A 17369-nucleotide genomic window follows, 5' to 3' on the forward strand; every position below is an offset into this window, starting at 1 on the left:
AGATTGTTTCATGCGTCAGTGGGAAAAGTAATTCAAGCGTAACTTACAATCAAATTGCATTGGAAAACTAACAGTGCCAAATCATGTTTTTATTGCAACGAACAAGTCTTGTTGTTACGCTACTGTAGCTAAGAGTAACCAGGCAACCTCTACGTTACATCGTTGGTGGTCTAACATAGGGATCTGCGCGTTAGTACATACCGTACAGTGGTAAGGTGCGTTTCTCACTTTCGTGAAAAACGATCCGCGTGGTAGAATCTTATCGTACTTCCATCTTAAGATTCAAATTTCGAATTCGCGCTCTTTTTCTAGTCACGATGAATCCGAAGGAAATGTCTTACGACGTATTCTATCGTTAAAAAGTAAGTTTCAAATTAATCCAAAATATTTCGTAGAGAAAAGTCGTGTCTCTGAGAAAGACTTATCTTTACGTTCACTACACGTTTACGTTTTCGCCTCATCAGCGCAATTTTCGAGCGAGTATTTATTATAACGACGGATACCTGAGTAAACACGCCTAATGTGACGAGCAACCAAATTTAAAGTCGAAATCACAAGCTTTCAATTAAGATCGTACTGCGTTAGTACGTATGTATGTAGACGCATACCAATGTCACATCTGTAATATCCAACGTTCGTGTCACAAACAATGAGCTCGGAACGTTGAAGATTATTTTGCAACCAAAATAATAATATCATTACGCACGTAAACTCAGACGAACTGTGTGATATTACGATCAGAAATGTTGTAACACGTGATTCAGAATCACGAATAGCGAAGGTCTCAACGAATTATTAACGGAGTAATAACGATTGACGTGCAGCACAGTGAATCAACGAAATAACGATTTTCAGTCATCCTCACGTTACGGCACGCGCGCACGTGGATTCTTCTACTAGTGCAACAACATATGTATGCATGTATTACGTACCTTTCGTACGTATAGGTATGTATTTACTCGAAAGGAACGCTGTGCTAATTTTTACAAGTTACGTGTATTAGCAAAGTATTACCTATCGTTTTACCGATTGCGAGATAAAGATTATTTCACTATGATGAAATAAATTTGATGTAAGTACACGTAAGTGTAGGTCCCATTTAGTGACTATACAGACGGGAAGAAATAATTAATGGGGTGAATCGTTAAACGATTGCCCATCCTCGAAGGAAATGTATACGATACATTTTGTCGGATGCGATAATTTTTATCGATCCATCGATATTCTCGCGCCCTTATACGTAACGCGACGGAGTACTTATTCCAATAGAATGATTTTATTTGAAAGATTGAAAGTCTCGGTCGGCGATACCGAGATGCAATCGTACGTTCTATCAGTATTACGTTCAATATTTAATTATGACTATTCTATTATCGCCGCGAAACAATTGATTACTAAAATAGAGCAATAACCATTGCAGTGCCTAAAGTCTAAAAAACATGGAACAAGCTAAGATAATAGAATTAAACACGTGGCGACCTTGCCGTGAGATTTTCCACTATGGTTCTTTATCGGTGCTAAATGTTGTGACAGTTGGTTTCTATGGTATCGAGTGACCTGGTCAGTCTACCACGTGGTCAGTAACCGAGCTTTAAATTTGGGCTGGACTCTCTAGCGATTCAGATGTTACGATAGTGGTTCCTCAGTTAGCTTCCACGGAGCATCATTATCGTGGACACGCACAGTCATCGCTCGTTGAATTATGTAGTTCCATCCGGTGATCGGGAGATGAGATATTTTCTTCTTGGTACGAGAGCAAATTTTGGTTTGCTCGATGTCCCGTTTGGTCGACGCTCAGTTTTCACTTGACAGCGAATGTATCGTTGACCGCGCGAGTTCGCAAACATTATCGCACGTTAGTTTGATTTGTTAACTTAAACGAACTGCTTAGACGATAAAGACAGATAAAAGTTTGTTGAATAATTATAAGAGAAAGAAAGATAATGAAGGCAACGGTACGTAGAGATAGACGTAACCCTGACACGATCCATCTGTCATAATAATTATTTTCAAGTACCTCTTAGGTAATTATAAGATGTATGGCAACGATTCGATTATCAGCATTGCCTATATTCTTTTAAGAAGGCGAGCAAAATTCATCGAACTACTTCTTTTAAGCGTCGACCCACATTCTGGACGGCGAGACCGGGCGGATTTTCTTCCGCGCGATGAGTTCGATCCGTCTACAAGGCAGAAGATGTTCTTACGCGAGGTTGTATTAGCCGAGAAACGGTGTCAAAGACGGGCATGGACACTAAGACTCCGCCTATACCTTTGAAGCTTCCAGAGAAGGCTCAAACGAAGAAGCAGGAACGCCTAGCCGATCTGTCCTTGCCGCCATTGACACCCTCCACGAATCAACGACAGAAACTAAAGCCTGTTGTTAATCCGTGGTCGCGTGACTACAGTTATCCTACGTGCTATCAAAATCATCATAAGAAGAGGCCTTATAGGTAAGTTCTCGATGAGATCTATACATTTCTTTTTGCTCTTTATTTTCTATACGAAACCAAAAATACCAATAAGTATCTACCTGATGGAAATGAGATGACGATTATGATTTTTACGGGACATGAAAGTATTACAATTGCAATGGCTACTTTCGTAGAGTGTTGCAAATTGGCGCCACACCATTGATGCACGCTTGCCAGCAGGCCGACAGACACAAAGTCTTGAGACTACTGAGGGAGCAAGAGGAGAGCATCGGTTATAGAGATCGAACGTTAAGAAGTGCACTTCATTACTGTATGGACGCAGGAACGGGCGGTGCCGTTGCTTCGGCGGCACCAGAATTGGTCAACGCTCCCGATGCCGAAGGACATACGCCTCTTCATCTCGCAGTCATTGCCGGCGATACTCAGTTAGTAGCCGTTTTGTTGGCGAACGGTGCTGACGTCAATGCCAAAGATTTGGAAGGTCACAGCGTTCTTCATTGGGCTACTGGTAGGCCTTTTGGTAAAATTAATTATTAAATTTCGTCGGGCGAGCCATTGAATAAGGTCTGTCTAGGGTGCCATATCTTCTTAGAGAGAGAAAAAAAGAAAAGAAAAAGAATACGCTCTCTCAAAAGACTCTATATCAAGGTACAACTTTTTAAGCGTTTATCGGAACATCGGTGTAAATAATCGACGCTTATCGAGAGAAGCGTTATTAAGGATTATTTGTATTTGTACTTCAATTTCGTACAAAATTTCGTACAATATTGAAAAATATAGGAAAGTATTATGAGTCGAGTAGAGTCAGTGGGTCGACCCACTACGAGGTGACGTAATTCCGAGCACGTTTAGAGAGCAACACGCAAGACGATATAAAGATCGTGGCTAGGATTGACCGTAGATGTTATCGGTAAATATCCAAGCTACCTAAAGCGAGCTACACCGAGCTACCGTGCGATATAGATAAGTAGATACATTCGCGGATATTTTTCTATTGCCTTTTCTATTGCCTTTTCGCCTGTTCACAGTCTGCGGGGAAGCGGAATGCGTACGTCTGATCTTAGCCGCTGGCGCTCGACCTTCAACGCCCGATCTTCGCGGAGGCTCGCCTCTTCATTACGCCGCGCAATGTTGCGGCGCCGCAGCGACCGCCGAACTTGCCGTACCAAAGAAAGTTGGCTTAAAGGTTTTGCAAACTCTTATAGAATTCGGCGCTGACGTTAACGCGAAGGACGAAGACGGACGACAGGCAATCTTATGGGCGGCCAGTGCCGGTAGCGTGGAAGCAGTTCTAGCCTTGGCAAGGTAATTTTAATATTGGTTTAATATTGGCCTGATTAATCCAGCATATAGATATCTATATCTATTCATCTACTATGTTAGGGAGTATCTATATCTCTATTTATCCATCTGTTATGTGAGGGTAAATGTCGAAAGGGAGGAAAAATATTCAAAGATAATAAATAGATGATAGATAAATCTTTGTCGGTGTTGATAAACGATAAAGGGCCGGGGGAGCTGCGGCCGCGGGAGCATCGGATAAGGACGGTTTAACGGCGCTTCATTGCGCCGCGTCCAGAGGTCATGCGAGATGCGTCGAAGCGTTGATTAATTTTTGCGGATCCCAGCCCGATCATGTAGATGACAACGGTTGTTCCGCTCTACACTATGCCGCTACGCTCGGTCACGCCGACGCTACGTCCTTGATTCTTAAATTAGGTGCCGATCCAAATCGACAAGATCGAAAGGGTAGAACGTAAGTTGAGATGCCAATGTCGATTATTAAAGGTTGCGGAATCTATGGTAAAAAAAGTAATAATAAAAAGGAACGATGCATTTTCAGGCCAGCCCTATGCGCGGCAGCCAAAGGCCAATTGGAAACGTTAAAAATCCTAGCACAGCATGGTGGTTCGTTGCATGCTAGAACAGTACGAGGTACAGGCGTTGCTCACGAGGCCGCGGCTTCCGGAAGAATCGAACTGCTCAAATGGTTAGCTAAAAAGCGTCCGAGTATGTTGGATGTCGCTACGCAAGATGGTAAGACGCCTCTTCACGTAGCAGCGCTTCATGGTCATTTGGATGCTTGCAAGGTGCTCTTGGATCACGGTGCAAGAATAAATGCGATTTTAAGGACTAACAAGGGTAATACGATGACTGCTTTGGATGCTGCCCTTTACAGAGGCCACAGAGATTGTGCTAAATTGATACAAATGCACGGTGGTACCACTGCTCAACGATTAAAAGATCATAGGGCTACGTCTATTGGGAAAGGTCAGTTCAATGCACGAATAACTCCAATGCCCGTAAGGACACTTATTTTAAGCTGCTTAAATCCAATTGTTTCTTTTTTACAATTAGTTTTCTCCGCGAAGCTTCGAGTCGAGCGTACAGAGAGTGGCACGGATACGGAAGATAGCCCTCCAAGGTGGGATCATGGACTTAAGGCTCCTCGTGTCTATTACGAGGAACGATGGATCGAAAAGAGAACGCGAAAGAGAGGAAATTCCAAGAAATTATTACGACGGGACAGTCGAAGTTTCAGCGAAGAAGAAGTTCGACTTTCGAAGAAAGCGTCTTCGAGAAAAGAGCGCCAGCGACGAAGCAGAAGCGAGTCTGCGAGGTATACATTTTTTACTCGAAAACGGATTCAATCAGCGTACTCTCGCAAGTACCTATTATAGTGTGTAACTAACATCTATAGAGCATATATATATGTATATATATATATATATATATATATATATCTGCCTGTGTACATGGATAGAATGTAACTATTGTATTTACCTATTGTATGGATACTTATAGGCTTCTCTCGTCGTGTTACCTATTTTACGCGAGCATACGATTTTTTTAGATACGACGAGAATGGCATGGGTATCGATGAAAAGTTGATACGAAAAGGAAGAAAAAGGCGGCTTAGAGGGAGATCCAAAGATGATTACAGCGAATCATCTATAAATTACAGCGACGATAGCCTCCAGGAAGATTCAAGAAAGAACGGAACGGTAAGGACGTTTTTTCGGCGAAAGCTCGAAAGGCGAAGATCAAAATGTCGAGCGGACAAGATTAAAAAGAGATCGAGGTCGGAGGTCGAAGCAAGTCGAGTCAATCGGAAGCATTTGCAGTCGGAGACAAAGAGCGATCAAGACGAACACAGCGGTACCGACGACAGTTTGGAAGTAATCGTTGTGAGAACATCCGTCGAGAAGAAAAAATGCGAAAAAATCGTGTCTGGAGGAAAATCAAAGATGGCGAAAGAAAATTCGAAAGATGGTAGGATAAGAGGATCTCGTAAGTGCAACTTGCAAAGTCAAAAGTCGGAATACAGCGAATCAACGATACCATCCGATAAGGTAGACGATAAGGCATCCGATAAGATATCTGAGGAGGACCGTCGGCCATACTTAGACAGGGAAGAAAAAGAGGAAAGAAGATATAAAAACGTCGTTGGAGTTGATGAAGTTGCGTCGAAGTCGTCTACGTCGGAGGATATGGGAATGTCCTTCGTTGAAAGTCGATATCATCATAGAGACGTGACCGATAGTACGAGCCACGAAACCGTCGAAAGAGTTCTTGTTACAGCTATGGTCCACAAAGATCAAGGTCCAGACACTCCAAAGTCTACGATAGAAACTTCGAAGGAAGTCACTTTTGAAGATGGCTCGGAGAAGGAGATGACAGACAAAAATTGCGAAGAATTGCAAAGTAAGGTTGACGACGTCTGTGCAAAATCCGAACAACTATCTAATTCGCTAGTAACGAAGGCTAAGGATTTAAAAAAGGGTCTTGAAAATATGCGATGTGGGATTAAGGATAAGAATGACGATAGCGAAAGAAACGATGATAATAAGATGATAGGAGACGTCGAAGCAGTAGAAGTAGAAGGTAAGACCTTAAAGTAATATTATTTACAATAAATTTCAGTTTCTAAGCCACAAGACGCAACCATATTTTCCTTCGTTCAAAAGGGAAGCTATAGACTGAGCTATTTTTTATAATATATATGTATATACATACATACATACATACGTATATATCTGATGTTCCTAGGAGACTCGGAAAAACAAGGAACACGATGATCAAAATCCATATCTATTTTTTCAAAACTAGAAACATTGTTACTTTAACTTAGTTTTCTATAGAAATTATTCACTAGGTAGGTTGTGCGCAAACCAAATAAACGAACCCGGAAAAACTTCATCGGATTCTCAAGAGGAACGTCTTCGTTCGACGCAAGATCAGCAGCAGGAGATTGAACATCAGGAAAATTCTTTTTTGTCGAAAAATACGGAAGGCGATAGAAAAATTCTTGATATATCGTCAAGTGCCGCGAAAGATGTCGCAAGCGGCATGGACGCGGTGAATGATCGTTTGGCTTCAGATATAGATTTACAAGTTCATACATTGGAAGGATCATTTCGAGAAGAAATGCCAACTTTGGAGTTAGAAAAACTTTCAAAAGTAGAAAGCGAAAAACAGAAAACGGAAGAAGCAACTGGAACGATAGTTTCGAAAGAGGAACACGATATAAATGGTACATTAGAAAAGGATGTTGACTTAGAAATCTTGGAAAATACGGCGCCCGTGGAAGCGTGCAAGGAGAATATTATCACCGATGGGTTTGACTTGTCGAATAAAGAATCGTTTAAAACTCGACAGGAGAAACGTCAGAGCGAGTTATCCTCGTCTTCTTTCGATGCCCCTTTCAGCAATGACTTCTTCTCTGAGGATAAGGAACAAGTAGATTCCGCACGTGGCAAATCTGTTGATTTATCTTCAGATTCTAGAGATTCTGTACTGATGCGAGAGGGTGAAAATGACTTTTCGAGAACGAATACTCCAGTTCTCCCAAAGAGTAGCGTTCTCGAAGTAAAATCTGACGGACATAAAGCTTCGAGAGAACCTAATAAAGTCAAAATTGTACAAATAGACGCAAGTACCAAGTCTTTTACGAACGAGGAAAAAGCATTGTCGAGTAAAGGTAAACAGGCACATTTAAAACATATAGGTAATATTTGATTTATTCAGTTAACTCGTCAAATATTTTTCGAAGTAAAGGGATAAACATTGTGTTTTATTGTCCATCAGACGATAAGAACGACTCGCCGACAGCAACAACGAGACGTTCAAGGTGTTCAAGAGCTTCAACAAGAAAACAAATGGATGAAACTGAATGCCACTCGAATGCAATAAAAGCGTCGAATAAAATTAAAAATTTATTTGACAAGTCGGGGGAACGTTCTCTCGATCGCAGTGCAATAGTTGCCGTTATCGAGAGCCCAGAATGGGATGAAGAGGATGAAGAGATCGATAAGGAGATTAGAAAGGTTATCGAAGAAGACGCAGAACGTGATACAGAGCCAGAAGAAAATAACGAAATGGGTGTTATTAGAGTTTTGCCAGGTACAAGCGAGGAAGACGCTTACAGGAACCTGGACATCGATAAATCCAGGAATTCGGGTATCGTTACCTTACCTCAGGTGAATCGATACGTTTACTTTATTCTACGCGTTGAAATAACGGGAATGTAATAACGTTCCTTCGTGTAATAATATTCCTGTTACCAGGTGCAGAGAAGACTATGCACGCATTCGGGAAAGATTCCTAAGATTCCAGCGGAGGATCAACGTCTTCGACAGTGTATGAAACAGTGTCGTCGTGACAGTGGTGGTAGAGATAGTGGTATAGAACCAAGTCCAAGAATTTCTAGAATACCAAAGAGAAGAAGCGTGGCTGACTATTCGAAGACAGAGAAACATCACGCGCTCAATGTAGATACCATTACGAGAGATGTTCAAATTAGTCTTCGCCGTTACCACCTGGAAAGAAAAATCTTTTTTCAATTGATGGAACTCAAGAGATTGCAGATTAGGCATGGTAGAGCTAACGAGCAAGTTTTGGTTAAAAGACAGGTAAGGAGTTAAAATTGGAAGGTAGAGAGAATTGACATTCGTCGACGCTTTATTCCATATATAAATAGTTTATCCTTTAAAAAAAGTAAAGAGAGAGAGAGAGAGAGAGAGGAAGCATACATTATTATTATATGTATACGCCGCCCACGACACTCTTCGAGGTACGAGTATCTATCTACTTATGTACTTATGTATGTATAAGTATTTCAATGGTCGACTCACGTACGGTGGGTGTACGCTAAAATATATTTTATCGTTAATTGCATAGATCATTCGAATACGATATGAAATATATACAAATGCTTTATTTTGTCGGTACTATCTGATCGGGATATCGAATCGACACATACGACAACATTCACGCTACATCGTCATGCAGATCGATCGAATCTTTCGAAATAATTTCTAGGTCGAGTCATTTCATAAAGCTGGCATGACTGGTCCAACCCTTGGTGTTGCTAAATACGACCAACCATTGACCTTCAGGTTTTCAGTATTTCCAATCCTATTGTTAACAAAGTAAGATGTAACACTTGAAATTGTACATTTGATTTTATCCTCCATACTCGGCAGACACTTCGAAGCGTTCTTATACGAACAGTTGAGGAAATTACAAAGAAGACCAGCCACGCCAAATTTTTGTACAGATGCGAAATATTGCACCCAGAAAACTCATCGGTGTCATCATGCTACAACTGCCTATACCTCAGTACCTGTTTACACTTATAGTAAGTTATGTAACGGTGCATTCGCCTATTAAAAGTTATCTAAGATATCTAAGTATCTAGATATCTAAGTACATACATGAGATTACGATGCGACGTTCGATAATACGTTAAATGCTTGACTTTTCGTATTTTGATAATAGACGATGATTGTAGTTGGCGGAGAGGTGCAAGAACAAACGGATCATTTTCCAAAAATAGAGACACGTGGAAAAGGACAAATGACGGTAACTGAAAATTTTGTCATATCTTCCACGTTTACCATCTGCATGTTTATTAAATAGAAACAAGTGGCATTGGTTTGTTTGATCAAAGGTGGAAGTAACTCACGGAGACGAGAAACAAGTCATCGCATTACCAGCTGAAAGATTGGATTGTACCAAAAGATATTTTGTTACGTTTACCGTTAGAGGAGAGAATCAAGGAACAACGAAATCGTCTCGTTCTATGAAACGAAGTGCTACGAGTGTTTAAAATGTCCGTTATATATAGTACAATACTTTAACGTTATAAATAGATACATGTGTACAAGCGATATCTCGTCTCATTTATGTATTAACTTCATACTCTGACACGTTGTCCTTTCTTTTTAAAAGAGAAAGTGAGAAATCGAATTTAATCTTACCTATTTCAAAAAAATCATACCATTTACTCTATTTTAGCATGACGTTATTTTCCAAATATATATTTTGCAAATTGCCAGATGACATTCCAATACAGAGCCCAACGAAGGAACAAATGCTTAACGTTGGTATAACTTTTATATAATATACATATTATTGGTATCGATGACAAATCTTTTTGACAATTTTTCTTGACAAATTCATTGTCAAGGAAAGGCTACATATTACGTAGCTATCAATATCTTAAGTATAATTATCTATAATTCGATCATTAGTTATTTGAATGGATAAGTTTAATTATTTTACGCATTATAACGTGTAAATGTAACATATATTACAATTAATGAACAAAAATATACTATACGGTAAAGATTATACTATTCCAGTAGAATCCATTATGCATTAGCTTCCGATGTTATCGATCACACATACAAGTACATATGTACATTAAAATTGGCCATATGAGATCATACAGAAGATCTTACAAATCTAAATTCTTCCATTTGAATAATTTTAACAATCAATGATATCGTTCATTTCACCAGTTAAAGAGTCGAGCAATTACGTGAGCTATTTCATTTTGTCCATTTAGAAATATCGAAAGCGTCTTTGCGTTCTCTTCGAAAATATAGTATAGATAATCGTAGTAGATATGGTAACTATAGGTAGTAATAATCCAAGGGACAAGTCGATGTTGCGTGCAGTTTAAACGCGAATAGAACTTTTGTTACGGAATATCGATCCCCTCGGGGATGACGTAGTATAGTAAACGGATGGACGTTGACTCGACCAGGTCATCCGGTGAAACCTGTGCTATTGGATTTTGACAGTTTGCAGAATAATTCGACGCAGTCAATAATGTCGACGGGTTTTGGATTGTGTTTTAAACGAATTACAAGGGTATTTCTAATATCAGAACAACAAAATTTTATTCAAGGCACAAACGTCTTGTGAGTGGCTTTCGCATGGAGAAATGGCTTCAAGATAGTACGCTTTGGCTTTTTGGTAGTACGCTTCCATTGCTACCAAGAAGGTAAATATTTACAGCGCTGCGTCTATACTCACAGTATAGCTGCGGCCATGTATAAAGATGTCCATTTTATACCGTTCCATCGTATACACGATACACAGATGCGACGTATGAGCATGTACTTACATATACATATATATTTACGTATGTGCACGCGTGCGTGCGTGCGTGCGTGCGTACGTTACGTATATGTATGCGTGCATCGTGACGCTAATATTATACCTTGATCGATCCATACATACACTCTATGTAATACATATATCGGAGGCATGGAAATATTAATGCGATTGATTAATTATTATAACCGCAAAAAGCGGTACTTTTAAGAGTTTATTTTAAAACGTGGCGTCATTGAATTAATCTTTTGAATATAACAATATCTTTTCCAATTATTCCTCAGATGTATTTTTTTATACAAAATCTTTGCCGCTCGATTGCTATTGTTAAAGAAAATATCGTTAAAGTCATTTTTTATTCCTTTTTTTCTTTCATTGCCATACGGATAGCGGAAAGAAATACTTTTCCCCCTTTTCACGGTCACGGACTAAACATAGGAGCGACTGTAGCATAATATCGATCGTCAATAATCGTGCGTTCAACGACAAGCCGCGTGAAACGACATTTCTACACATTAGTGTTACTCAGTATGTTTAGTGGAAAGGAAGGTGTTTCGATCGAAGAGCTCAATGAACACTATTATCGGCCTATTGTACGTAAACATATTTTGATTTAATCCTTGCCCAACCAATCGTTAGTTGTAACAGTTATCTGACACAATGACGTCGTTTCTATACAGACATGTACACATATACGATATATATATATATATATATATATATTACGAGCGTATCATAGAGAAAGATATTTTGTTGCATACGTGAATAGATGTTGTAATATTAATGAAATTTCAAATAGACATTTAGGGCGTTATTTCATGTTACTTTATGCGTCTGTTAAAAATCGTCATTTGTTCTTTGAACCGGTCAAAGATATTTTTATGATCGATGGCGTGACGTTATAATAACGCACATAACCTCTTGTGGGCAATGACGGCCCATCGTTCGATTTAATTTACACGTAACATTAGTATAATGTCATTACGATTAGAAAATTACTAGGAGTTTTCAATCTTAGTTCAACAAGTTTATTATGAAATTCTTTGATATGAAAATTGACATAATTACGCTAACAACGCCGAGATGGTTAATGATTTGAGATTTGCGAATTATGGACAGTTTATACCATTATGGTAAGTTTGCGAATTTTATATTCGTTGATAGATATCAAGTTCTTTTTTTTCTTTCCCTTATAAGCGCCCGCGCGAACACACACACACACACACACACAAACACGCACAGAGCAGACACAGGTTGTTACAATCCATGCAACGATCTACTACTACTCGTATACCATCACGTAAGATGCAGGATACATTATTCACGGTCTTTCTCCTCGAAGTATTGTACATACTTTTATAAAGAACTTCGCGCAAGCGTAACATTGAAGAATATGGATCCTCTGGTCTAAGGTGAGATCTTGCCGATACCATCGACTTTCCTACGTACGATATCTTTTGGATTGTAATTATACGATTCATTTTATCGCTCCTTTGTTCATACTTAATTTTTTATTTTTTGTTTTTTGCACTTGCTTATTTTTTAATTTTTTCTTTTTATATATTCATAACTATCATATCTTCATATCGTTCGTATGACCAAATCAACATCCTTGAAGAAAAGAGCGCATGCGTCTTGTGCTGTCCAATGGAAAAAGTCAAACGAGCTTGGGGAGAGTTTGACCCTCGGTCATCGGCGAGAATGAAGACAGTGCAGTTTGCATTCTTCACCGACGTAGCATGCTTTTTGCCCAACAGTTTACGTCCTTGCCATGCCTTGCCAAATATAAGAAGTGCGTATCACAAATTTCGCGCGATCTACATACATACATACATCGTACGTACGTACGTACGTACGTACATATATACATACATACATACATACATACATACGCGCGCACGTACACACACACACACCACATGCATACATACCTATATGTATGTAATTCATTAGTGTAATTCAAAAGGTCTGTCGTACTTAGCTTATTTCGGTAAACACTTATCAACTGATGAGTTATACGTTAGCTATAATGATAGGAGAAATTGAAAATCGAATTAAAAAATTTTAGAATTTGATACATTATATTGCCATTAGAGTTTAATACATTATATTGCTATTTTATATATCAGCGTCTTTCTATAGTACTGCTCTTATGTCCTTAATATTTTTAATAAAAAGATTACATGTATTTTATTTTCCTTTTGCGTAAAGTAATATTACACGTGCGAATAGTGGTGGTAGATCGCTGTGTGGTAAGTAAGAAAAGATTCAAAAGCTACGACCGACGCGACACGGAAGTAGATACAAAAGTTAGGCGACGTAAAGACATAAAGATAGTTTTCAATCGATTACACTTACCAGTTCCCTTGATTTTTTTTTTTCTTATTGTCAAATATAAAATAAGATAGCGCGTTTGATTATACAGGTCTCGCGCACCGAGCAAGGCGATGGAGCGTTACGAACGATTGGCACGTCTTGGAGAGGGTAGTTACGGAGTCGTCTTCCAATGTAAAGATCGGCATACTGGAAAATTGGTGGCCGTTAAAAAATTTCAACAAACGGAGGACGATCCTCTCATACGAAAAATTGCGCTTCGGGAGATACGCTTGCTAAAGGTCAGTGCTTTGACCTTCATTATCGTTGTAAGAATGAAAATGGAATGTTTACATTTATGTCGATATGTACAAACGAAACGATTCATATATTCGTACGATCAATAAGAAAACTTATAAAAAGCTGTAACAATTGATAACAACTCAAAAAGTCTCAAGTAACAAAAAGTATTTCATTTATATTGATGGTAAACACTAGAAAATTGTACATTTTATTCGTATTGAATAAGTTAGAACGGTAGATGAATGAATGTAAAAATATATAAACGTTGACTGCGACTTATGAGGAATGGTCAGCGGTCAATACGGAGGTGGTCAATATGTTGGCGTGTGTTGTGTGATATGCGAAGAACCGCTCGCATGCGTCGGTCGTTGCCCTTTATGTTACGTGGACGTTTCAATTTTTTGAGAAAATGTTTTCCGATATATGATTTTATTATAATTCATTGTGATCATGCTTCCCCTTTATCGATATAAATTACTTTTTTTTTTTTTTTTTTTTTTTTTTTTTTTTTTTTGTTAAGCGCACATTTATAAAGACGTGCACTTTTCGTTGAACGTTATATTATTGACGTTATTCATCGCAATTGAGGTGAATCTTATTTACGTATCTATTTTTTTTTTCTGCAGAATTTGAAACACCCAAATTTGGTGAATCTTTTGGAAGTATTCAGGCGAAAAAGAAAGCTGCATTTGGTATTCGAATACTGCGAACATACACTTTTAAACGAAATGGAGAAATTCCCGTATGGTTGTCCCGATCTCATGATCAAACAGCTTACGTGGCAAATTCTTCAAGGTATTGCCTATTGTCACCGACTCGGTTGCGTTCACAGAGATGTCAAGCCAGAGAATATTTTAATTACGGCGGAGGGTGTTGTAAAACTTTGTGATTTTGGATTTGCACGAATGCTTAGTCCTGGAGAAAATTATACGGAATACGTAGCAACGAGATGGTACAGAGCACCAGAATTATTGGTAAATTGTTCTTAAAGAAAATTCAAATCTCTGAGTATTCATAAAGATCTCTCGCAAAGTAAATTTTTTTAAAATTATACAAGCATATTATTAAAACTGATTTTCTAAGCTATTCGTGTTTTCTTTTATACAGGTTGGGGATACTCAATATGGAACTCCCGTAGACGTTTGGGCAATAGGGTGTGTATTTGCCGAGTTAATACGAGGAGAAGCTCTATGGCCTGGCAAATCGGACGTGGATCAACTTTATTTGATAAGAAGAACTGTAGGCGATCTATTACCAAGACACATTGCTATATTTCAACAAAATGAATTCTTTGCTGGTATAACACTTCCATCGCCGCAAAAGCTTGTACCATTTAAGGATGTTTTCCCTGATAGACCCAGTACACTCTTACAGGTAATATTTACAATAAATGCCAATATGTATCGTCTTTATAAACGTAAACAGTCCATATATTGCATCTTATTTCTTATAAAAATATATGCTATAAAATATATGCTTTTCATGCTTATCAATAGATTGATTTTTTGGAGAAATGTTTGGATAAAGATCCAAATGTAAGGTGGACGTGCGAGCAACTTCTACAGCATGGATACTTTGAAAATTTTCATTTTAAAATTCCTGACGTGGAATTAGAAGAATTCGAAAAGCTCAAAAAATATAGAGATCGTTCGCGATTAAGTCAGGTAAATAGTCATGCGGTCGAAGACCATGGATACCGGACCGATAATTCGAAATACAATCAAATGCTATTACCGCAACTTCCTCAAATGAACGTTGTCGCGCATGGTCAAAATGACAATCGGCCTAAAAGCACAACCATGCAACATCAGCAAGGCTTCGATCATCTGCCTACGATAAGAGGCTGCAATTAATATTCCTCGAGATTGTAAAGTATATCTACTTGTGGTTCGTTAGGTATACATATATAATATATTATATATATATACATATTATCCCATTTCTTTACGGGATCGATGATGAGGACGATGATGATGATAATGATGATGATGATGATGATGATGATGATGATGATGATGATGATGACGATGACGATGATGATGATGATGATGATGATGATGATGTTAATGATGACGATGATGATGATGATGATGATGATGATGATGATGATGATGATGATGATGATGATGATGATGATGATGATGATGATGATGATGATGATGATGATGATGATGATGATGATGATGATGATGATGATGATGATGATGATGATGATGATGATGATGATAATGATGATGATGATGATGATGATGATGATGATGATGATGATGATGATGATGATGATGATGACGATGACGATGACGACGATGATGATAATGATTATTGTTATTATTGTTATTGTTATTATCATTATCATTATTGTTATTGTTATTGTTGTTGTTGTTATTGTTGTTCTTGTTATTATTATTATTATTATTATTATTATTATTATTATTATTATTATTATTATTATTATTACTATTATTTTATGACAATTTTCTTCAATATATTTAACTATTAAATACATTTAAAAATTACACTTCTCTCTAGAATAGATCCCATCCTGTTATAAATTATGTATGCACGATGCCCGCGAACGTTTAAATGCGCAGTTTAATACATTTTTTTTATGAGACAATAAATATAAAACTTAATATTGTTGAAAAATTAATGTTACATAAGGTTTGCGTTTTAGTTAAGATTATGTCTTTATTATTCAACAAATGATAACTGATGAATTAATAATATATACAATATGAAAAATGAAATATAGTAAACAATATTTACTATATCTTATTTTCATCTAATGATAAATCAACAACCGAAATGAACTTACCTTATTAAAGACTTATCATATTGGATCCGTCTCGTATGCTTACTTATGCATACAATAGTAGGAAATACGTACATATCAATTTTAAGATTGATATTACAATGTGCTTCCAACAAGCATTAATAGAGATGGAAGAACCAAGATAAGATGCTATGCACGAAACTTGAATTAAAAGAATGTCTTTATCAGATATTATTTTTGGATTTACATATCATATTATAAGCAAAGTAACAAACATACTTTTGCGCTTCACATCATATTTAAAGTCTCGCCGTACAATAATAAGCATTGATATCTTTTCAATTTCTTATCAATATTTAATATCTTGCTTTGAGGTACTTAAAATTTAATGAAAAATCTCATTGGATTCATATATACTTATATCCACTTATAATACCATTCATGATCTTATTCAGGAACAGAGATAGAGAAGAATTCACTGTTACAAAATTTAACTAGATGTGTTACATTCGTAACATAGATACGAATGCATAAGGTAATAATAATCCTTACTAACTAATCAGTCATATTACTTAATATCAGTATATTCTTTAAGTTGTTCTTTTTTACAGGAATATATATACGTATCTTAACAACGATGTAAAAGATTTTAAACAATTTAAAAAAAATGATTTTAAATAAATGTATTTTTTTATTATGCATAATACAACAATACAACTATATTACGTTATTATTAAAGAAATAACCTAAAATAAAAAGCTGAAAATTGTATAACCAATTTATTCTTTTCGTGTGAAAATTTTATATTTGGTATAATTTAATATATCTAACAAAAACAAACAAATAAGTATTGATCCGATACTTTTATAATTTACTTTAAACATGAACTATATCATATACATTGTATACTAAGAGCTGCGGAAAAATGTACATGATAATTGCTATCAAATGTATCTAAATTGACAAATTAGTTGAATATAATGAATAAGAATTAGACAAAATTCAAGATTATTAACGCAGAATTAAATTAAGTATATTAAAACCATGTATATATGTCCTTGTTAAGTGTACGTACACGTATAACGTAAGATTTGTGTATTTCATATACAATTCGTTAGAATTAATATCTAACTTTTTAT

At 37.1% G+C, this 17369-nt stretch overlaps 2 protein-coding genes across 7 annotated transcripts; both read left to right on the forward strand.

The window, feature by feature from the left end:
- Nucleotides 1-191: 191 nt before the first annotated feature.
- Nucleotides 192-9607, forward strand: LOC122631508 (ankycorbin). Of its 2 annotated transcripts, none has more exons than XM_043817263.1 (15): nucleotides 192-215; nucleotides 2119-2453; nucleotides 2609-2943; nucleotides 3464-3740; nucleotides 3943-4191; nucleotides 4279-4706; nucleotides 4794-5055; nucleotides 5290-6320; nucleotides 6592-7443; nucleotides 7524-7915; nucleotides 8003-8347; nucleotides 8757-8833; nucleotides 8921-9075; nucleotides 9216-9299; nucleotides 9388-9607. In XM_043817263.1, the coding sequence occupies exons 2-15, from the start codon at nucleotides 2248-2250 to the stop codon at nucleotides 9435-9437; spliced, it is 4743 nt and encodes a 1580-aa protein (XP_043673198.1). In that variant the 5' UTR covers nucleotides 192-215; nucleotides 2119-2247; the 3' UTR covers nucleotides 9438-9607. The 2 variants fall into 2 exon arrangements, with proteins under 2 accessions (XP_043673198.1, XP_043673187.1); XM_043817252.1 differs by having other exon boundaries at nucleotides 9229-9299.
- Nucleotides 9608-10048: 441 nt separating this feature from the next.
- Nucleotides 10049-15442, forward strand: LOC122631552 (cyclin-dependent kinase-like 4). Of its 5 annotated transcripts, none has more exons than XM_043817393.1 (5): nucleotides 10049-10728; nucleotides 13267-13456; nucleotides 14084-14431; nucleotides 14565-14831; nucleotides 14954-15442. In XM_043817393.1, the coding sequence occupies exons 1-5, from the start codon at nucleotides 10661-10663 to the stop codon at nucleotides 15308-15310; spliced, it is 1230 nt and encodes a 409-aa protein (XP_043673328.1). In that variant the 5' UTR covers nucleotides 10049-10660; the 3' UTR covers nucleotides 15311-15442. The 5 variants fall into 5 exon arrangements, with proteins under 5 accessions (XP_043673328.1, XP_043673356.1, XP_043673348.1 ...); XM_043817421.1 differs by lacking the exon at nucleotides 10049-10728 and adding an exon at nucleotides 11141-11434; XM_043817413.1 differs by lacking the exon at nucleotides 10049-10728 and adding an exon at nucleotides 11547-11974.
- The last annotated feature ends 1927 nt before the right edge of the window (nucleotides 15443-17369 follow it).

The sequence above is a fragment of the Vespula pensylvanica genome, chromosome 1, assembly GCF_014466175.1.
Source record: "Vespula pensylvanica isolate Volc-1 chromosome 1, ASM1446617v1, whole genome shotgun sequence".
Classification (NCBI taxonomy): Eukaryota; Metazoa; Arthropoda; class Insecta; order Hymenoptera; family Vespidae; genus Vespula; species Vespula pensylvanica.

Coding starts and splice junctions, on each gene's coding strand:
- LOC122631508 (XM_043817252.1), top strand. CDS start 2,248: ATGGACACTAAGACTCCGCCTATACCTTTGAAGCTTCCAGAGAAGGCT. Junction 7,444..7,523: donor GGCACATTTAAAACATATAG/GTAATATTTGAT, acceptor ATTGTCCATCAG/ACGATAAGAACGACTCGCCG. Junction 9,076..9,228: donor AGTACCTGTTTACACTTATA/GTAAGTTATGTA, acceptor CGATGATTGTAG/TTGGCGGAGAGGTGCAAGAA.
- LOC122631552 (XM_043817393.1), top strand. CDS start 10,661: ATGGAGAAATGGCTTCAAGATAGTACGCTTTGGCTTTTTGGTAGTACG. Junction 13,457..14,083: donor GGGAGATACGCTTGCTAAAG/GTCAGTGCTTTG, acceptor TTTTTTCTGCAG/AATTTGAAACACCCAAATTT. Junction 14,832..14,953: donor GACCCAGTACACTCTTACAG/GTAATATTTACA, acceptor GCTTATCAATAG/ATTGATTTTTTGGAGAAATG.